The sequence below is a fragment of the Manis javanica genome, chromosome 3 (assembly GCF_040802235.1).
Source record: "Manis javanica isolate MJ-LG chromosome 3, MJ_LKY, whole genome shotgun sequence".
NCBI lineage: Eukaryota > Metazoa > Chordata > Mammalia > Pholidota > Manidae > Manis > Manis javanica.
The window spans coordinates 170,243,134-170,265,303 of record NC_133158.1 but is presented as its reverse complement, the minus strand read 5'-3'; the positions used below and the strand labels follow the sequence as shown (position 1 = coordinate 170,265,303).

Sequence of the window (22,170 nt, the reverse complement as noted above, 5' to 3'; positions counted from 1 at the left end):
TGGCCGCCCGTCTCCTGGGATGTCTCTGTGCCTCCCTAGCCCGGCTTCAGTTTGGTGCCTCCTGCCCGGCATTCAGGCCCCATTTGGCAGTCACTCCCCCCCAGGGGGCCCTTCCCTGGCCTGCCAGGCCGGGATCACCCTCCTGTCTCATGGCCTCGGCTCCTTATGCGTTTCCACCAGGCACCTATCAGAGCTGTAGTCACGCAGCAGCTGCTCTGATCCTTGTTTACCGCCCCTGCCTCTAGAATCACAATTGCTGCCATGTTGCCAAGGCCAGGGGCAAATTCTGAGCACTCATCCTGCCCGGGGGCCAGACCACGGGCCGGTGCCCTTCGTCTCCCCCTCAGTGGTCCTCGACGACTTCCGGGGCCCCTCCCTGATCTCTTCTCCCCCACCTCCCACAGCCACCCCTCAGCTCCCATCGCGGGGTCCCTGTCCTTCTCCTGACCTTTATTCCCTGGAGCACCCAGGCCAGATCCCCCACTGTTTCTGTCTCCTGCTGCTTCCTTCCGTGACTCTAAATACCGGCTCTGCAGGGTGACTGCCAGCCTCTGTCTCCGGCCTTGGCATCATCCCGTGGCTCCAGGCTCAGACCGAGCCACTACCGCGCCTGCCTGAGGGGCATCCTACGTTCAACCCAAGGCCCAACTCTTGGCCTCACCCTCCCTGCCCACACCACAAGCTCGCCTGGCATCTCTCATGCGGATGGCGCTGCCGGTACCTCCTCCCCGCTCACACCCCACACCCCAGACCCTGTCTGCCAGCAGATCCCACGGCTCTGCCTGCAGACAAGCACCCCTTGCCCCCCGCACTGTGGCCTCCCCTGTCCAAGCCGCTGTCGTCCCTCACATCACAGACTGCTACAGGAGCTTCTGAAATGGGACTCCCCACAGCCGCCTTCCCGCCCGCAGTCTGTCCCCTGCACAGCCAGACGACCTTTGCGAGCAGGATCTCATGTCAGCTGTGGCCCCAACCTTCCAAGGGCTCCTCTTCACACTTTGAACAAAATCCAGATTCCTTCTACCGTGCTTTCCAGGGCAGGCCCTGCCCACCTCCCCAACCTCCTGCCACACGTGGATCATGCACTCCAGACATACTGGCCTTTTGTTCTTCCTCCGACATAGGGAGCTCATCTCCAGCTTAGCGCTTTGCCCTTGTGCTTATCTGGGATGCTCTTCTCCTGGCTGCCTCCATTCCTTACTTCCTCCAGGTCTCTATTCCAGTGCCACCTCTTCAAGGAGGCCTTCCCTGACTGCTCCATACACATTAAAGCCCACCCCCACCCCCATGGGTCTCTATCCCCTTCACTGCTTTGTTTTTCTTCAGAGCACATCTCAGCCCCTGGCATTGCACGGTCCTCTCCCTGTTGTCCTGTCCCCTGCTAGGTCATAAGCTGCCTGAGGGCAGGAGCCATGTTTGTTCTGCTCTCTGCTCTACCCCAGTGCCTAGAACAGTGCCCAGCACATGGCGGGTACTCGTAAATATGTATCACATGAAGTAACCACAAGTTTTGTTCTCAATTTACCCATCACCCAGCCCAAAGCCAACATGCATGGCTATGCAATAAAAAATTTTAACTGAAGGACAAACAGAGGGACAAGCTTCATAAAGGCATTGACTTTAGCACAGTCCGTGCACATTTTCACAGTAAGTGTCCCTGAAAACTGTTACCGTGAGTGAGAACATGGGTAACTTGGCAAAGGTACTGGCCCCACTTTGAGTGTGGGCGGCCAGTCCCCAAATTCTAAATTTCTCATATTCTCTTTGCAAACTGGTAAATAAAACCAAAGCCAAAGGACAGTGCTGGTGAGCACACTATAGAAAGGTCCCTGCTTGTACAACATCCCAGGAATCGCTGCCGCCCAGAGCACCAGGCCCACCGCAGGACAGAGGCTGGAGGCTGCAGGAAGGGGCAGCCCCAAGCAGCCGTGCTCCCAGGACCAGGGGGCTGCAGTGCAACCAGCAACCCAGAGCTCAGTTGGCCTCAGGGTGCCGTTTATCAGCTTCCCTCCCAGCAGGCCTGCTCCCCTCACCCTGCTTTATTCAGAGTAATGTTGTAATCTGCTCCCACCCCCTGGCCCAGGCACGCACTGCATGCCACCCAGAGAGGGTCACAGGGCACATTCCGCCCGATGCAGGTCCCTGGGCCATGCTCACCACCCGCCCTGCAGTGGCCAACTCTGTGGGCTCCCAGTGGAGCTCCCCCTATGGTCTGCTCCCCTTTGGGTTGCTAAAAGCAGCAAAATACAAATCCGGGCTGTATGGGCAAAACGGTGCCCAAAAGGGGCTTAGGAACTTTTCTGTTTGTGCTCTTCCTGCTCTCTTCCTCCTTTTCTTCTTCTTTCTCCCCTTAGTTATTCCCCAAATAACTTGCTATTTTTTACGCAGTGAAAAGTCCCCGTGGGGCTCACCTCTGGTGAACACTTGCTTTGTGAGAATTCCCATCGACCAGCCAGATCTCCAAAACTGCCTTCCGCAGCCCAACCCGGAGCCCCAGGGAGAAGGAGCGCTTCTGTCCCCTCGCTGACACCCCCTGATTCTCCTGGCTCAGGGGACTGGCCCCACGTCCACTCCTTGGGTGGCCATCAAACAATTCCAGACCCTGAAGGAAATTTTTGTCTTCTAAAAATACATTTTACCAACAAACTGCCTTTCTTCCGTTCTCTCATTATCTGTATAGCAATATGTACTCTCAAATGTTATATATTTTACTTAGAAATAAACTTCAGAAAATTCACTGTGGCTTCTTAAAGTGAACACGTCTGAACAAGTCTGGCTTAAGCCAGGGTTGCTAGGTCTACTGCTGACTCTTTGCCCTGGAACAGCCGGCAGGTTCTGGACTGCAGTTGTTCCAAAGTAGAACAAGCTGACTTTCTTTTCCCCCAAGTTGATACCTGGGCCTGAGTCTGAGTGCAACCATTTAATGGCTCACAAATGCTTCCAGGCCTTGATAGCTGAGGCCAAAGTGTTCAGATGACCTGGTCAGTGATTTGCCTATTTCTAAGCTTTTCCATGCCTGGGGCGCTGTAGATGGACCAGTTTTCCACTTACCACCTATTGTGCAATCACTTGAGAGTCTAATTCGTTCACTTCAGCACATCTAGTGCTATAAGAAATGGGGCAATAATGCTGACCAAGCTCTGGGAGGATTTGGGAGGGGGAGAAATGAGCCCTTGAAAACTCTGACAGGTGGGTGGCCGGAGAGGGAAGAGGTGCACAAGGGTAGGGTGTGTTCGGGGAGGACAAGCAGCCAGGTTTCCCAGAGGTCTGTGAGAAAGAGGCAGGAAGGAGGGTCTGGGTCCCAAGCGGACCAGGTTCTGCCTGCTTGTACAGTGAGCCACACGCCGTGTGTGACAGCGAGCCCTCCTGGGCTTTCACAAGGGGGACAACACCATCTCTGGCAACCTAAGGCGGGAATGACTCAGGAAGCAGGAAGTCTTCTTCAGAAGCTGCTGTGAAATCTGAAGAAGATCCCAGAGGGCTCTGCTCCTCAGCACTGGCGGGGAGGGCGACGGAACATTCACCAGGAATCCTGTGCGGCAATAAGTGCTCCCGTGTGTGTGGCTTCTTTAAGAATGGCCACCTAATGAACCCCCCAGCTCACACCGCCTCCCCTCTCTCCCCCAGGACCAGCTCTCAGAGCCCCGCTCTCCAGCCAATGGTGACTACAGAGACACCGGGATGGTCCTTGTCAACCCCTTCTGCCAGGAAACACTGTTTGTGGAAAACGATCAGGTATCAGAGATCTAACTGCAGCAGCGTCTGCTCTGTGGTCCCCCACCTTTGTCTCTAAGTTATAAATATACAAATATATATTACTCTTTGTGTAACCCTGAATTAATGAGAAACATTTTCAGCTTTTTTTCCCTAAGAATTGTCAACATCTTTTTTATAAGTGTGGTTTAAAAAACTTTACAGAACGACCGTGGCTTTATAAAATAAAAGTATTTCTAAGCAAAGCAGTTGCATTCATTGCTTCTCCTTAACATCTGTCCTTGAGCACTCAGGGGTCCCAGCAGCCCCAGGCAGGTGAGAGAAGAGACTGCCCTGTGAAGTGGATGTTAAAATGGTCAAGGGTGCAGCCATTTGGGTGCTTCTTAAAGCTCTGGGTCCTCTCGAGTCCCATTTCCTTTCCCTGTGTGTGCACACCAGTGAAGGGGACCAGGCGCCTGGGGACTGACAACTCACACCAGGAAAAGGGGGCATCTCATCTCCCAGGCGGCCGAGAGCGCCGCAGCCTCACCAGGGCACCCCTGGCTGCCAAATGTAATTCCACCCAACTTATGGACAGCAGGCAGGAGGGGCTCACACAGCCCCCCAGGAGCCCACAGAGGACATCAGGCACCCCAAGGCCATGTCCCCCTACTGGGACACCACATGGCAGGAGGCTCCCACTGTCCTCACAACAGGACTGCCTTTCTCTGGCGAAAAAGGCTCCCCGTTACGCACATCCTCTCCAGCACCCATGTCTGCATTAAACACTCGTGCCTTTCTCTGGAGGGAGTTGAGGTCTGGATCCAGCCATGCAGCTTTAGAACGCCTGCTGTTCTTCGAGGATCCAGTGCTCATTGGGACTCAGCTTCATTGCCTCAAAGCGCCATCTCCTGGTGCCCACGAGGAACATGTTTGTGTGCGAAGCCTCGAGGTGCGGAGCTGTCACTTTCTAAACCTCCTGGGATCTTAAAACAGCAGGATTGCCAAAACAGACATCACTACGTCCTCCCTCGGCACTGCAGCTCTGCTGTGGTCCAGCAGATGGACGTGGCATCCACCTCCTGCGCCAAGGGTTCGTCAGTGGCCTCCACAGCCCACGCCGTGTCCAGCTCGGCTGGCAGGTCAGACCTCAGAGGGGCAAGAGCGGCTTCCAGAGACAGCTGCTTCCCTAGGCTCTTCCGCAGAGACAGTGGCTGGGACAGAGATGACTGCTTTGACGCTTCCTTTCCCTAAAAGAAAATAGTTTGATAGTATATTTTGAATATAGATGTTCTTATAGTCAGATTGGGAATTGAACTTGAATGTTGATTCACATGTTCGTGTTGTTGCTGTGGTCTCCTTATCATAACTTTTTCCTTTCTCCCCACGTTTCCTTTAAAAAGAAAAAGATGGCCTTCAAAACTGTGTGTTCTCAATGTTATATGAACCTCTTTAACATGAGTTCAGTGGTTGTTTCTCTTCAAAGACTCTTAGCCCACCAGGAAGCAAGTATTGCCCTGATACTTGTTTTCCAGCGTGCTGCTGTCTGACCTTTTAAGCCTCTCATAATATTTCTGTCAAATGTTGCATTTAATATATCAATGTGTGTGTGTGTGTGTATAGAAAGAAATTTGTTTGTAAAGTAAAATTTATATATAATATATGTAATCAAAGATACATATGTTATATATATATATATATATATATGGATGTATGACTTATTTTTCCTTATCCACAGAATTCAGCTATCATGAATATATAAATAAACTTATTTTATTAGATGGAGGATTAAGTTGCTGATACATTTTGTATTCTTTTTCATTTTAAACTAACTTTAAAGTCTTTCTTAGGCAACAATACTGCCTAATGTCCACTTGTGTATTTTAAACTATTTTAACAAGTTGAATTTTCTGAGCATGAACAGCTTATAGAATTGGGATTTTATCCTTTGATAAAACAAATCCGTTAGGGCATGTTTGTGATTTCTCTGCGAGAGAGGCGTCTCTCTTCAGATCTTCGGAGACATCGGTGTCACCTGAAGTTCAGCCCCTCTCCATCGTCCCCTCCCCGGGCCTGGGGCTTTGTTGTAAGTATCTCTGGGTCAGAGAAATCTGAAGGTAACCTGGCTACTGAGTGTCGCCATGCTGCAAAGAATAACAGCGCCTAAACATGATACCTTTGCAAACAACTTAATCAGTAGCTGGAACCCCTCATTTAACCTTGGACATTACATCCTGGAATCCCTGCAGCTCCTCAGGACCCAGTAGGTGTCACCTGTGTTAGGAGGCTGTGGTTATAATAGTCTCGAGGGCACATGGGCCCTTAAGGTGCACCACAGGTGGTGTTCACAGCAAGAATGCCACATCTAAATAAACAAGGGACACTGCCAGCCTTTACTAGATCAAGTTGATTCCTTACCCTGTCAGTCAGATAACTAACCAACACTGATGTTTGTAACGTACCCTCTGTCAGCTCAACACACAAAGAAGAAGGGAGGAAACCAAAGAAAAGGAAGAATGTGGTGTCCTGATCAGGAAGGAAGAGCACATAGAACATTCCAGGAGGTGACCGGGGCTTTTCTGCCTGTGTGACCTTGGGTGGGTCCCCTGTCCTCTAGGTGGTAGTAGAAGGGGTGGGGTGGGGGTCCTAGATAAATAACTAGACTAGGAGTCAGAGGCCTTTCATCCCAGCTCAGCTACTTTCTGGACAGGTGACCTCAGGCAGGTCACTGCAGCTCTCAGGGGCTCATCACATAAGGAGACTGACCAGTCGTAGCTCACGGGGTGAGCCTTCGGAGCTGTGCAGTGCCCAGGCCGGACGGCAGCACGCTTGTACCTACCTCCTACGGGAATAGAGACGGCAGGGCAATCCAGCATGGAAACCGAGCGCAGCACCAGACAGGCTCGGTGCTCACTGGCAGCAGCCCCTCCCCTCCTCTCGCTTCAGTGGCACGTTTCCGCGGTGCAGGGTCTGCGGTGGACATCGGTTCTGGGTTTTGGTTACTCGGTTTCTCTAGAGTAAAGCTTAAATGCAGTAGTACTAGGATCCACTTTGTTATCTTGGGGGCTGGAGGATCCTTTCTGGGGCTGGACAAGTGATGGAGGTGCGTCCGTGACAACACGTCTCAGAGGATGCTTACAGCAGGAATTAAAACCCAGGGAGTACATTCAGTCCTAACTTGGAGTACCCTACACAGCTTGCTGGAAAACCTTTCTGTTTTTATTAGTTTCCTGGAAAATAGGCAAACTGAGTTGTAGGGAATGGCTGGAGTGTATTAAGTGCCCACATGTGTGGGACGTGAACCTATCTGAGGTCCCTTGTTTAGTGCATTAGAGAGGTAGACCTCAGACCCCAGTGCAGGAAATAAGGTCCAAAGAGGTGAAAGAATGTGGCCAAGGTCAAGCAGCTGATGAAACTGCAGTGTTTCAGGGAAGAAGGATGCTAGGGAAGGACCTGAGCAGCTGCCCTGACCAAGGAAGGGCGAAGGAAGCAACAGGCTTGGTCTGTTTCTCTTGAATCCCTGGAGCTGCCTCCGCCATGGTTCGTTCACATCCACGTCCCTCTTTCCCTGCAAGGACACACGTGCACATTCACACACTGACACACAGCCCGTGTGAGGATGTGGGAAGACCTGAAATCAGCCCTGGAACTCCTGGATTCAATCCTGGTTCAGCCACACCCTGAAATTGTGATCTGAGGTGTCTGAGCCTCAGTTTACTCACCTGTGAAGTGGGGATGCTTGGTGCCCACCTTGCCCCCTCAGGCACTGACATACTCAAACCCAGATGAGCCACCCCCACAGCCTGGACCAACCCAGCCTCCCCCACCAGCAGCAGAAAAATCTGGGCGGTCAGGCCCGTGAGCCTGCAGAGAATGCATGAACGCCTCTCTGCACAGTCCTGGGTGGACCTTTCAGCTCAGTGAATGATGGGAACTCATGGAAAACAGCAAAGCAGCTGTGGGCGTAGGGGAGCTTCCAGAGAGTCACATGACAGGGCCACAGGGATGCTGGGGCTGGAAACCAAAACCACTGGACTCCACAAACCCACTAGGCACAGCAGAAGCAGGGCTGTGGTGAGCACAAGGCGAGTGGTGGTGGACATGCCCACTGGGGCCAGCTCCAGCATGCCCCTCCAGGGGCACAGGGCTTCCTTCAGGGGAACATGGCCATCGTCCTCCCTGGATAGCCCCTTGGCCTCCAGGACCAGTGCTGTGGGTGGTCTGGTCCGAGCACCCAGAGTCTATGTAGGGATGGTGCCCAGTGGGTGCGCAGGTGGCGTGGATGCCCGTGTGACCCGCCAGGCCCTAGGCATCAGCACTATCTTCCTGCAGGGCCTGAGGAGCTCAGGCGTAGCCACAGTACCAGCTCCAGGCCTGGAGAGGGGCCTCAGTGCCGCTGAGGACCTGGGGGGTTGCCTGGTGCAATACATGGCCAAGGTGCACACCTTGGACAAAGTCAGCCAGGAGCTGGAGGCACAGCTGCGCAGGCACCTGGAGAGCAAGGCCGCGAGCTCTGAGGGCTGGGGCGCCCTCAGGGCCTCCTGGGCCAGCAGCTGCCAGCAGGTGAGTGCCGGGGTCATGCCAGGGGCTTTGGGTGGGGCTGGGAGAGGGTGCTGGAAGCTGCCTGTTGTACCATCATCTCTGGGAAGGACGATGAGCAGGAATGCTGAGGCAGGGGAGTGAGTGGTCTGAGGCCAGGGAGACTGACCATGGCCCTACCCTTTCTGCTCTAACTGCTCATGACCATGATAATAGTAACAGTGGCCACTATTTCCTGAGGTGTTCTGGGACCCTGTGCTGTCCCTCTATGTTCACAATCTTCTCTAATGTCCAAAGCAAGGCTATGTGGCGGCTCATTCATTGATGGCATGTTTCCGATGAAAACCTGAGGCACAAAGAGGTTCAATGATTTGCTTCAGATCATGCAGCCAGTAGGGGGATGGGGCCGAGGCTTAAGCCTGAACTTTTCCAGCCCCAAAGCTTCCTTTGTTCCATCACCCAGGGCTGACTCTGTAACATGTGTGTTAAGAAGGGTTCTCACAACCGTCATCACATGGAATACCATTGAACAGATGGGCATTAAGAACGATAGCTGCGTGGAGGTGTGTGCCCCATATCCATCTCTAACGGCGCAGTCCCAGAGAACCAGGGGCCACACGGGTAACAGGCAAGTCCCCACTACCCACAGCAAGAAATAAAAAGGAACAGGTGAAGTTATTAGCATAGCTTATTTAACTCAATATATTTTAAATATTATCTCAACATGTAATAAATATAAAAAATATTAATGAAAGCATTTAAATTCCAATAGAATTCCCCGTGATGACTGAAATGTCTTGTATCCAAACTGCCCAGTCTGGAAGCCACACATGACTTGGAACATGGCTAATGAGACTGAGGAGTTGAAATTTTTACTTCATTTTCCTTTTTAAATTTAAATAGCCACCTGTGGTGAGTGGCCATGTTACTGGACAGCGCAGGACACGGGTTCATCTTCCTCCATTGCTTGGGCAGGACCTGCTCTCCAGGGTGACCTCTGCAGGGTGCTGGGGTGGCCGGCTTGTCTGGCCTGTGGCCTGGGGACCTGCCCCTGGGACTCCTGCCAGCACTTCACTTCTCATCAGGTCTCTGTAGGCAGCTGGCTTCTCTCCTCCTCTGCCCCCCAGCCCCGGGGTCCCTCTGGGCTAAATCAGCCTCTAACTCAGCCAGGAACTGCCAGCCCAGACCCCTGGCACCCTGGGGCCCAGCATGCAGCCCCCACAGAGGAGGTCGCAAAGCTGCATCCGTGCAGGCAGGGTGATGTTGAGCAGACACACTCAGAGGCTCTGCACCGGCCCCTCCTGCCCCTGCCACCCCAGGATGCGTCTCCTTCGCCATCAGTCTGGCCTGGCTGACAGCACAGTATGCAGGACACACAGAGCCATCCTCTCGGCTTTCCCCTGGAGCTGCTGCTCTGCTCACACCCATCTGTGCACGTGGGATCCATCTCTGAGCAGCCCGAGGCCCCAAAGCCATTAAATCTAAGCCAGCCATTCCTCCAGGATTCTCTCCAGTCGTCCTACTCCAAGTATGTGTGTCCTGTGGACCATCAGGCCGCCCCTAGATACTCCAATGTCAGCATCTGCTGGACAATTTCTTGCATTCAGATGCTGCACAGACTTCTCATGAGAAGTCAGGCATCCCAAATCTAGGTCAAGAAGTATGGCCACTCCCCTTGCTCCATACTCAACAGATACTGACTTAGTCTGGCGCCAGCTAACGACAGGGCCTTGGGCAACTTCTCAACTTCTCTGAGCCTCAGTTTCCTTAACTGTAAAATACATATTATGAAGCCATGGCTATTCCAACAGGTCCATAGATAATAACGTGCATGGTTCCTGCCTGCAGGTGGACCACAGACTGGCACCTCCATTGTGAAGCCCTCCTTGATTTTCTCTGATGATCAGCACTGTGCCTGAGGCCTGGGCTCGAGCTTTCAGTGACTGAGCCCTGGATGGCTAGAATGGCAGTTGGGCATCTAAAGAGAGATTCCCCCTGCTCTTTAGCATGGGCAACAAGTGGAGAACCCAGCGGGGCCTCCCTCCCTGTGAGGAGGTTGTGCTGGGAAGTCCACTTCATGGCGCTCCCTCAGGTCAAGCGGGGGGAGCAGGGGAGTCCAGACCAGGTGACAAGCATCATTTTCTCTTATGTTTGACACTTGCATAGATGTCTGAGGGAAGAACTGCTTTCTGGGAGGGGTAAAAAAAAAGAAAGGTGGCCTCTGCCCTCGTGGCTAACACAGGAAGCTCCTGGGGCCACTCCGGAAGCCGGGCCCCTCTGCCCTGGAATCTCCCCACAGCCTCCTGCCTCAGCTGAGAGTTCTCACCCTCTGGCTATGAGGAGCCAGGCTTTCAGGTAAACAAGGAACAGGGGCAAGAGGGGAGAAACGGAGGCCAACATTGTACGCAGAGTGTCACAACACATTTGAAAAGCAACGCTAAGTGTCGGGGGCTTGGAGCTCACATTTTCACTGAGTCAGGAGAGCAGTACTGGGGGAAACCTTCTCCATCCTCACCCGGTATATGTCTGTGAGCCCTGGAGGAATTAAGGGCAGAGTCAGGGTCAGCTTCATGGACATGTAGCCAGTACAGTCCTGTAGGGCCACGTGCTCGGGGTTTAATGCTCTTCACTCATCACCTGGACGTTCTTAGAACCTTATCTTTGAATTTGTGTTTTGCAAGTGAAGTCTGATGGGACAATGGAGCACGTGTCAAGGACTGAAAGGGGACCCATCTTCCCCACTGTCTCTCTGGTATGCCTTCTTGGGGTCACAGCTGCCTGATCCCATGCCCCTAGAAACCCCAGGCCTTTCTGGCCCCCCCTGCCTACCCCACCCCAGCAGTGCCCAGTCACAGACTCAGGGGAGGCCAGGGTGGCATCTGGGGTGGAGCATAGGCCCAGGGCTGGCACTGCCACAGTGAAGTTGGCAGGCAACTCAGGGGCGGAGGGCGAGCCTCTTGCCCACCCAGGACCCAGCCACCTACAGAGTGGCACTGAACTTCAGTACTCTTGGGGCCACTGTCCTCTGTGGGCTGGGGTGGCCAGCTTGTGGGAGAAGGAAATGCCTGGCCTGACTTCCCCGCCGCAGGCTAGGACATGGCACAACAGTCCAGTGGCTGACAGGAAGGGTGACTCAGCAGTCTGTGGGCCACACGGCACCCCAAAAGGTGGGGTGCAGCCCCTGGTGCCTATGAGGGTTTGCACTTGCCCTTGAACACCCTGTGCAAGATCCAAGGGAGGGCGAGATGAAGTTGTGGAGATTGACCAGGACGGGTAGAGAGAAAAATCATGGGGAAAGGACAAAGCTTTGTATTTACCACCTATAAAGGCACTATTTCCCCCTGCTTTTTGAACAAGATGCTCCACATTTTCATTTTGCTAGAATCCACAAATTATGTAGCTGGTCCTGTTTGGGTTAATATATATGAAGTTCCTGTTCAGTTGCAGGCCTCTCTCCTGGTCCTCAGCTGTGTTAGACCCTATCAGCCACTTCTGCTAAGCAATAAAAACAGACAAAACAGGGGGAAAACTCGCAGATGGTGGCCACAGAGGCCAAGGAGGACCTGACACTGCCCACTGCTCGAACAGAAAGCGGCCCTTCCCCTTTCCAGTTTTGCTGATTGATCCTGACCTTTCTTACTAAGCAAATGATGCTGATAATAAGCTCTGGCCACAACATCAGACCCTTTCATCCTCAGACAGGCCAACTGCAAGCTTGGAATTAATTAGGCAGCTGCCCTGCCTGGGAGTTCCATAACAGGAGAGCCAGGACAGAGGAAAAGCTGAAAAAAAAAGAAATCCAGCCCCATGACTGCGGTGCTCGTGTAACCGCCTGCGCCGCCGGAAGCGGGGCGGGAACAGGGCCGGAGGCACCCCCGGGCTCACCCAGCCCGCAGGGGGTCGCTGCTGCGCCCGGACAGATGACAGTGCCGGCCGGGCCACCACCGAGGAAGACGCGCTCCGCGCCGGCCCTTGCTGATGCCCCCCGGGCGGCTGGTGTGACCGTCCCCACCAGCCCAGGACGGAGGGGGCAGCGCCATCTTCACGCCGTGGGCGAGGAGGCCGGATCTCAGAGCCGCCCGCGTACCTGCCCGCGCCGGCGAGCAGAGGGGCTGGCTTTGAGAACAAGAGAGCGCTGTCCTTGCCCCCTGGGTGTGGTACCCAGGGGTGGGTGTGACTCCGCAGCAGAAGGGCCCCGGGAGAGAGGAAGGGTCAGCCCAGGCCCCGCAGGCACGAAGCTGCTCAGGCTGACCCCCCCTCCAACGGGGTCACCCTGGATTCCCACCCCGCACTCTCCTACGACTGCTCCATCCCCAACCGTGTGTTCTGTCCCCTGAATATGTCTGAAACCTGTCTACTTCTCTCTGCTGTCCGTACAACCACCCTCGTCACGGTCACCACCATCTCCTTGGGCTCCTGCAAGAGCCCCCTAGCTGGGCCTCAGCACGGCCGGCTGCGCCCTCCCATCCTCCCTCCCACAGGAGTCAGAGACCCCTTGTCATTGCAGTCGTTTTACGTAAGCATGTAATTTGGAGTGGGAGGTCCAGAGTGGGAGTTTGCTAATGATGAACTGGGCAAGGATTTCAAAATACATGTGAACTGTGATCTCAATCTCTTTAGTTTTCATTTTCAATTCATTTTTGGATGCCCAATTGATATCCTAATATGATTAGTATCAGTCTTTAGGCATTCACTTGACACATCTCTGGTCTGTGATTAAACTTTATGTGCACTTGGTTGAATGCAAAAGAATTAGATTAGCAGAGGCCATAAAAAGGAAGCTTTATGGAATTATTTATGTTCTGATGATGTTGACCTGTGGAGATCTTTGCATAGGAAGGCAAATATGAGGTTGGCACACCGATCAAAGTTACATGAGGTCAACAACTCCACTCATCTTACTTCTCTATGTGTTCTTTGATTTCCATGCAAAATGTTCTAAAGCTCTTTAAATTACAAGCCTAGAAAAGACATTCTACAAGGTAACTATTACTTAGTGTCAAGATACAGATTTAAGAGTGACCTCAGAATTGAGCATCCAGGTATACCAAAAATATGAAGTGCTAAACTTAAAAACATAGGGTGGGAAAATATGTCTATGAATGAGCATAGCAGCTAACTTATTTTTCTGTACATTGCCTAAAGCCTCTAATTCCTATTATCACTACTTTTAAAAGACAGTCTTCTTCCATTATGGGAGCCTGTTAATTCTTCCATCATGGCCCCCAGTTTCTGTGGTGGGACAATGTATAAGCTCTTTTAATACTTACAGTTAACTTCGGCAGGTTGTATCTAAGCTGGACAAAACCTGCATGACCTGAGTATACACGACTGATGCTGCTCTTCTGCTACAAAGAGAAAATTTATTTCAAGAAGATCAACATTGTGTCTGAATAAAATATGATGACTGAAAGATATCAGAGTTTATGTCATTATATGAGTGACTGATAGCCTCACATACTAGTTAAATGTCTTAAAGAGTCTCAAGTTTCATACTTAAAGGCAGTATTTATTTATAGCTCTTCACAAACAGTCAAATGTAGCAACCTAGTCTGCATATTTGGAAGTTAGTAAAATCGATGTAAATTGTTAATTCCATCTCAGGGTTTAGGAATAGCAATGGCTGTTGGATGAGTTCCCGCCTTTTGTCCTCAACTGCAGGATCTGGGCAGCACCATAGAAAGGCACTCAGACTCCCCAGAACCCTTTCTATGCCTGACTGTCCATTCCCAGGCCGGGTTTAATCGCTTCCACCACCCCTTACTTGGTTTGCTCCACTTTCTTCACCGATGTACTGGGATCAGATAAATCACAGTTCTTTGTGTGCCTAGTGGGGCATTCCATTCACATTTCTTTGGGATGTACTCTCATGGTTAGTCATTCCAGGGATTCTAGGAAGACTTGGCTCATTTGAATTCATATTTTTATTGAAGAATAGTTGATATACAACATAAGATTGGCTTCAGGTGTACAACATAGAAATTCAAAAATTGTATACATCACTAAAAGCTCACAATGAATACACTTAACATTATGTAAAGATATTACAGTATCATTGACGTGAGAATGGCATTACCTGATAGGCTTGGACTTAGAATGTTAGAACGCAGGTGAAACCCAGCAACCCTCCGTCATAAACCGATGCTGTGTTTACCCCGGTTGGCACGGCTCCTACGACCGTCAGTTGTCCAGAGGCGGCGTTAGAGGTTCATGAACGCGGTAGGTCCTCGCTGGACAAGCCGGACGACAGGTGCGATCCTAGCTGGGTTTAAGGATAAGAAAACCGGTCACCAGGGATCGGCGATGACTAAGTGAACTCTGTCCTTTGAGGCAGTGATTTAGAATGAAAGGGAAGAAGGGAAAAGAAAGGAAGGGGAGGAGAGGAGGGGAGGACGGGAAACAGACACAGAAACAGGGGAGGAGGAAGAAAAGAGAAAACAATAATGAAGAGTTCTAGGAAGCTGCTGAGAAGTAGCTAGAATCCAGTAATTAAGGGACTTTTCTGGAGTCGGAGACAAACTCAGAGGGGAACCGCAGCAACATCCGTAGACTCCAGCAAACATTCCCGAGCGCCGCCCACGGGCCCGCAGCGGGCGCGGTGCCGAGGACCGGGGTGCGAGAGGGTCCGGGCCCGGGTCCCGAGCAGCTTCCGGTTAGGACAAGGGGCGGTTCGTGACCGGGTGTCAGCGCTGGAAGGTGGCTGGGGCTGCGGCAGCGGGACGCCCGGGACGCACCTGCTGCTCCTGGGCCCAGAAGGGCAGATCGGTTTTTTCTTGGCTAATTTTAAAGCGTGACTGGGAGGTGAGCAGGAGAAGAAAGAAGGCACGTGTGAGAGGGAGGCCTGAGAGCAAGGGTGACGACTCTGGGGGGGTCCAGCAAGATCATGATGGCGCCCTGGAAGTAAGGTATTGGGGGTGGAGGGAGGAGGCCTCCACAGACTTGATGCGTGGCGGTTCCTTTCAATAAGTGTCCTTATATCCCCATAAACTGGGAGCAGAGAAGGTTCTAAATTCTGAGTTGGGGGTGAAACAATTCAAGTTAATTAGGCTCAGCTGCCAGGTTAAGCAGGATGATTTGACTGAAAAGGAAAGATTTGATTTCTGTGCTTCAGAGTTGATTAAAATGTTTACTGATGTATTTCAACAATGTTTACAAAATTGAAAGAGTGGAGTATTTGGCTAATTTACCATGATAGAAAACTAACGTTCTAGAGACAATCTTAAGCACTATATATGCTCAGATATGGTGAGAGGAAAAGAAGCTACCAAGTGTATTAACTAATTAGCACATTTAAAAAATCCAGTTTTCAAGGTGTATGAAGTTTGTTAGGCATTTATATTTTCAGGTTTTGAGCCAAATACTTTTATTTAAAATATGTATTATCTCCACACAGTTTGTTATGGACATTAAATATTCAAAATATCTTACTGATTTGAAATAAAAATTAATTATAAATATTTAATCCTTAAACATAATTTTTTATTTCCAGTTTATACAGCTTTACATGCCCTTTTAGAATATCTGGTGTCCATGATGAATTATAAGAATAACAACTTACTAATAATAAATGTGAAACAAATAATAATAGCACATGAACTTTTATCTTTGTGATGTTGCATTTGCAAGCAGCTACATGTTTCTATACTTAGCTTTTTTTTCACATCTATAAATATGGGGATGGGCTAAAATAATGTTCTGTGAACAAATTCTGCATGTCACAGTCCTTTATTTTCAACTTCCAAACTGATGAAATAGTATATGAGATTTCAGAAGAGGACATAGGGTCCCGGTCTCAGGACTTCTTGAAAAATACCAGATAACTTGGTATTGCCTAAGGCTAAAAGCCAGTTCAATTTTTTGAAGACCACTTATTTTTAAAAATTCAGTTTTTGCCAGACATAAGAGGAAAAACTCATTTTGTTTAGTAGTTTATTGGGTCTAACGTTTCAGCACTTAATATTCTACATAGTTCCAGATTTATTAAGGGATATGTAGCCACTCTCCAGTGGTTTGGTAGGATTGTTGTTTTTCATAAACAATCAGGGAAGAATTTAATGCATCACCTCCAAACCTATTTTACGTCATAAGTCACAATACTTCTGAGTCAGTGCTTTAATATCTTCACTCCCTATCCCTAATGTCCTATGGGAAGATAGTGTCAGAACATGGAGCCCATAACTTTTAGTTGTATTATGGGCAAAAACTATTAAGGAATTTTAATACTAATATATAGTGGATCCAGTTGCAGCTTGTAGAAGCAAAATATAAATCTCTCTGGAGGAATATACCTTCAACTGGGCCTCAATAAAGTCCCAGAGATAAAGTTTCAATAAACATGAGCTCACAATAAAAAATCACAATATAGACAAGAAATAAGGCTATGTAAGAGTCAGGAAGTATAATAAAACAGAACTATACCTATACATAGCCATCAGGAATGAATTAGAGCTTCTAGAAAGGGAACTCTGTATACTATTGAATTTAGGTTTTAAAATATCCACCATCCAGTTTAGTTGGAAATGTTTGGAGTAGGCAGTAAACTAGTATGTGGACACTTGTCTGTCATTAAAAAGGAAGAGATTCTGTCTTTCATTATACACAAAAGTTCTTCCAGATAGTTCACATAGTAAACATAAAACTCAAAACTCTAACAAATATTAGGAAAATTATTCAAGGATATATTTATGCTTTCAGAGCAGGGCAGGGATTTGTAAGGAACACCAAAAACAGAAACCTGAAAGAGAAACTATAAAAGATCCAATATCATAGAAATATTTAAACTTCTGTTCTACGAACAATATATTGACTTATTAAAAACACTAGAAAAAAAGAAAGAAAATATCACAACACATATAACCAACAAAACATTAATGCCCAAGATATATAGGAAGCATTTGCCAAAGAAGAAACTACCAGATTTTAAACTGGACAAAATAAAAAAATCAAACTGAAACTACAAATGGATAATGATCTTATGAAAATGTGAATAATAATTGGGATAATAACATACTAATTAAGGTGAATACTCCATAAGAATGAAAAACTAAGTTGTGTAACAGTTTGTAAAATGTATAAAGGAATAGACCCTCTCACATGTTGGTGGTGGTATTAGTACAGAAATGGTATGATGTGTTGGAGCGACAATTTAACGATGCTAATTAAAATCCAGAATGCCACCCAAAAATTTCCACATACATTTCTATCTATCCAAAAGAACTACTGTATTTGTGTACAATCATCCATGATGGAGAATATTTATTGAATATTCACTTCATGAAAGAGAAACTGGATACAATTTCTATGCCTATCAATAGGGGAATGATTGAATAAATTATGGTTCACCCATACTGCAGAATGTTACATACATAGATAAGTATTAGATAGTTCAGTTGGTACTGACATAATTTTCTAAGATATGTTGTCAGTTTGTTGTGCTGTTTTAATATTTCACAGCAAGAAAACAGTGTTCGTGTATTACTAATATAATTTTAAAAATAGAAATTCCCTGAGTACGACTTTTTCATGAAGTAAGGATATTAAAATTTTCATAGCACAAATACCTATGTACTAAAGAACTGTAAAAAGCTTTAAAACATTGTTTAACTTTCACAAGAGCAATATAAACAGAACTATCACATTAAAATTGTCATTTGGGCAGTGAAACTGGCCATTTGTTTTATTCTACATGTTTTGAGACCACTGCTTCAATCTGGTGGAAGTTTTTTAGAAATTTGCAAGTCTAAAAAATAGAATGAGAGTAGATTAAAGAGGGCGGCGTGAGAGGAGAGACAGAGGCTTCCTCCTAAAACTGGATAATTAGAAAATATAGTTGGCGTGTCTAATCCTGAGAGAGCAACAGGAAAGACGGCGGCGCCAGACTGCACACACCGGGAGAAGAGAGCAGCTGGGGCTCCACGGGACCCGAGCCCTCCCCCACCCCAGCTCACTGGCGGGAGGAAGAGAAACAGAGCAGGAAGGGAATGGAAGGCCTGGGACTGCTGAATACCTGGCTCCGGAGTCCTGCGCTGGGAGCACAAACCTACATTTCGTGGTGCTTTCATCATACTCTCTGATTACGGGGTTGGAAAGCTGGGTCAGGCGGAGTTCCTGGGGAGACTGGGATTCTGGCCGCTTGTGGAAAGCAGGGATCCATATCCTGCTGCTCCAAGACGAAAGCTTCTATCTGTGCGCTCCGCCCACTGGTTCCGGCGCTGGAGACCGGGGAAGCGGGGAATAGCTCTTTCGTCCATCCAAGCACCAGTACCGCTCCCCTGCGACCCCCGACATTGCTTCAGGGGCTGAGCAGCTCCAGAATAGAGCTTCTGGACACTAGAGGGCGCCATATACAAATATGAAAGGCCGAAGGAACCTGGTTCAGAGTAAAATTAATACAACTCCGGAGAAAGACTTAAATGACATGGACCTTACGACTCTTCCTGAAAAATAGAAGTGAATTAAGTGTTATAGGTGAGGTTAATATAAAATCATACAACTTAAAATAAAATCTGTTTTTGGACCCAGCAATTGATGACATTGCATGGTCTGAAGAACAAAGTCTAGATTCTTTCACAGATGTGCAAAGGAGTGGGTTCAGTGTTTGTTCATTTATCACTGGGGTTGGGTCCCAGTGACTGGTACTAAGCCTAGGTTGTTTGCATTTTAACTGGCTTTTAATAAATAACTCAGATATCTTAAGTGATAGTGAAAGGTGTTGATGGCATAAGGAGGGCTCTCATTAAATGCAAACCACCAAGCTGGTTTCTTATTGAGGCCAGGACATAGCATAGGCTAAAAAATAATAGAAAATTAATTTGGGGGCAGAAAAAGGTTAACAAAAGAAGACAGATCATTAGAAAACAGATTCTCTAGGAGGCACAGGCATCTACCTTTTAAGGGAGGATATAAGCAATTACGTATCAAATGGAGACACTGACAATACCAGGATGCAAAAACCATCCTGTCTGAACTCTCAAGTCTCATGATCTGGCCCAGAGTTTCTCAAGTCATGCTGCCAGTGGACATTTCTCAGTACAATCTGCAGTTTAAAGGAAAATGTGACTTAATACCTTTGATTTAGACTCTCTGAATATCAGTTCATTTTAATAAAATTCCCAAGAGATTTCTTTACATTCTAATTGACTCTGGTTAACTCTATCATCTTGAATTTTTGTTTGCTAAGGGAAATACCATTGAATTTTAGCAGCTCATCTGTACCAATATCTGTTTGGAGAAAGCCTGGAGTTGGGCTGGAATGGGGTTGAAGCTTTAAGTTTTGGGTATGGGGCAGTCAGCATGGAAATAATTAACAATATAAGGCAGAAGAACGCAAACAAAAAGTACTGAAAAATTCACATTAGCAAAAAAGTCTCTTTATACAGGGAGAAATGAGGAAAAGTATTCTCAAGTGGATCTTATGATCCTCACTTTCTCTCCATTATAGTTTCAAAAATGTGTATGTTGGAATTATTTGTGTGAGGAGAACAATGTGCAAGATCTGAGTCGAATTAATCCATTGAACACTAAATGACTGAGTAGCTCGTACAGACCAGGTGCAAAACACAGATATGAGATGAGACTATAATGTTGCTTTCAAGAAGCTCATAGTTTAGTGGAAAAGATTGAACATGGATAGAAATATATTGAGATAAATACTAACAGCCAGAGAGATCACTATGCATGTATTCTAGCAACAAATTCACAGATTACCTACTGGGTACCAAGTACCAGGTAAACCAGTGAATAAAAATATGGTTTCTGTCCACATGTGACTTTCACTCTGGTAGGGAAGACAGACAATAAGTACATAAACACATACATAAATAATTACAAATTGTGGGAATGAAGGAAGAAAAGTAAGGATTGCTCTGGGATTTCAGGGACAAAGGAACCATTCAGTATAATCTTTAAAATGAAATATCTAACAGGATTTCAAAAGAATTAACTCTGGAATCTGGCAAGGTATTTCCTGAAATGTTTGTGTTCGTAGGCTGTCAAATGATTGTAAAGATCTTTTCCTGTCATTTTTGTAAATCAGCTTATAGCAACGCCTGAACAACTGTGGCTGACAGTTCTTTCTTGTGAGGAATGTTCCAACCACATAATTTTGTTTCATTCAACTCAAGCTTAGTTTTTTAGACCAGCTGAGTATTATTGCTTATGTTTTTTACAGTCTTCATTTATATATATAAAATAGTTTTCTTCCCCACAGCAGTAGATTTGATATGTCTTCTATGCCCAACATAACCTGGGCTTGAAGAACAAGAAGACAAGACAAATCATAGTTCATCAGGACCAGAGAAACAGTGTAATAGAAACACAGCTCTAGTTATGTGAGTAGTTATTACAGGAAGAGAAAATAGGCTTGTGGAGAATTGCTCACCACTTTGATGGCCCCCTATGTAATCACTTTGAGAAATACAAGACTACAAAATAGAAAATGCTTAGAATGGCTTAAAGGGAAGTTGGTGTTCTGAGCCACTGACACCAGAATAACAGATAAAATGATTCTAGAATGTCTTCTTCAGATACTCACTCAAATGCAATCCCTCCCCCAACTGCAAGGGCAACCTCTAAATAATCTATGCGAGGATTCTGCCATGTTCTATACTGCGTAATAGTCCGTTTGTATTATTGACAATTTCATAGCAGTATGTGCTCTGTATGGAGGATATGTTCAAAATACTTTCAAATGAATAAATGAATGTTGACATACTACGAGTCATTGAATGTAGTTGTAGTTTGTGAACATCTGAAAGTATTCTCGTTCATATACAGACTCCTGTGATCAAGCGCACATGCACTTTGATGATAAGCAAGCCCAGGTTAAATCTTATATTTGGAACTTACAAGTTGTGCTACCTTGAGAAAGTGACTCACCTACATTAAGCTTTAGTTTCTGACTTTTAAAAATAGAGAAATTAATAATAACTATCTCTTTGGCATGTTGTAGGTATTACCTGGAATATTACATAAAAATAACTGTATACTGAATAACACTCAAAATGGCACTAGTTTTAATAGAAATTTAAAACACAGGTTTTGTCAGGGAAAATGCATTCTATAAAACTTCTATGAGATATATTTATAATTAGGGTGAACTATTTTAAAGCATCTCTCTAAGATGTTTCCAGGTCCTTTGAATTAATAAACAACTGTAAGTTCAGTAAGTGCAAGGCAAGTGAAATTGCATATCCAGTGCCTTGCAGACATTCAAGGAATGTTATTTGCGTGAATACATAATTTCCCAGTTTTTGTTAAGGGGATCAGTCATGGATTGCACTTCTGAGGCATAAACTTAAATTAAGTTCTAAAAAAGTCTTTGTGCCAGTCTGCCATATCCATATTTGTATGACCTGTCAATAGAATATTTTTGTAACTGAAACTTGAAGAATAAGAAAAGTGACCTGTCAACCTAAAATGACAATTGAAGCAAAACACGAATGGGTCTGGTTATTCAGTAAAAATGAGTAAGAAAACAGAGACTTCTCAGCTAAAACTTCAAAGATGTCACTAATGGTTCTTGACTTACCTCTCCCAAGCCCCACTACGTCTTTTCTTAATTTATATTTTCTTCTTGCTTATTTTTTTTTCAATTCACAGTCTGAAAACACCCATACTAAACCCTGCTAACACATTTCCTAATTCCCAGTGTAAACAAAACAAATATGGTTTAGACATGTTTACTGCGTTCACTGTTTCATACTGTACAACAGAATGCACTGAAAGAAACATTCTCCATAGATGCACAAAGCAGTCTATGACACTCAAATGACATTCTTGAGAAAAGTGGTGGACTCACACAGAGCCAAATATTCCTACTTGTGTATGACTAAATCTATCCCTCAAATCCTTGTAACATTCATTCATTCATTCATTTTTCTATTTATTCTGTATTTCATAAAATAAATATGTGTGCTTTTGACTTTCTCATTGTTCATG

The 22,170-nt window shown here is 47.1% G+C and overlaps 2 protein-coding genes and 1 long non-coding RNA gene across 20 annotated transcripts in view; 2 read left to right on the top strand and 1 right to left on the bottom strand.

Annotated features, from left to right (window-relative positions):
• The window catches only part of LOC118973262 (transmembrane protein 108-like), a 362,127-nt gene extending 358,168 nt beyond the window's left edge, over window positions 1–3,959 (top strand). For all 17 annotated transcript variants that reach the window (XM_073232369.1, XM_073232372.1, XM_073232368.1 and 14 more), the window contains one exon: window positions 3,628–3,959. In XM_073232369.1, coding sequence (XP_073088470.1) covers window positions 3,628–3,750 — 123 coding nt within the window. In that variant the 3' untranslated portion in view covers window positions 3,751–3,959. The remainder of the gene's footprint in view (window positions 1–3,627) is intronic.
• Window positions 3,960–4,503: 544 nt separating this feature from the next.
• On the bottom strand, window positions 4,504–6,659 carry LOC140848508 (uncharacterized). Its single transcript, XR_012129527.1, has 2 exons — window positions 6,533–6,659; window positions 4,504–4,943 (listed from the first exon to the last, which is right to left on the bottom strand). It is a non-coding gene; the product is annotated as an uncharacterized lncRNA (long non-coding RNA).
• A 1,082-nt stretch (window positions 6,660–7,741) lies between these two features.
• Window positions 7,742–13,636, top strand: LOC140848225 (phakinin-like). 2 transcript variants are annotated; one of them, XM_073230436.1, is made up of 2 exons: window positions 7,742–8,256; window positions 13,518–13,636. In XM_073230436.1, the coding sequence occupies exons 1-2, from the start codon at window positions 7,795–7,797 to the stop codon at window positions 13,551–13,553; spliced, it is 498 nt and encodes a 165-aa protein (XP_073086537.1). In that variant the 5' UTR covers window positions 7,742–7,794; the 3' UTR covers window positions 13,554–13,636. The 2 variants fall into 2 exon arrangements, with proteins under 2 accessions (XP_073086537.1, XP_073086538.1); XM_073230437.1 differs by having other exon boundaries at window positions 13,505–13,636.
• The last annotated feature ends 8,534 nt before the right edge of the window (window positions 13,637–22,170 follow it).

Coding starts and splice junctions, on each gene's coding strand:
- LOC140848225 (XM_073230436.1), top strand. CDS start 7,795: ATGCCCACTGGGGCCAGCTCCAGCATGCCCCTCCAGGGGCACAGGGCT. Junction 8,257..13,517: donor GGGCCAGCAGCTGCCAGCAG/GTGAGTGCCGGG, acceptor TAACTTCGGCAG/GTTGTATCTAAGCTGGACAA.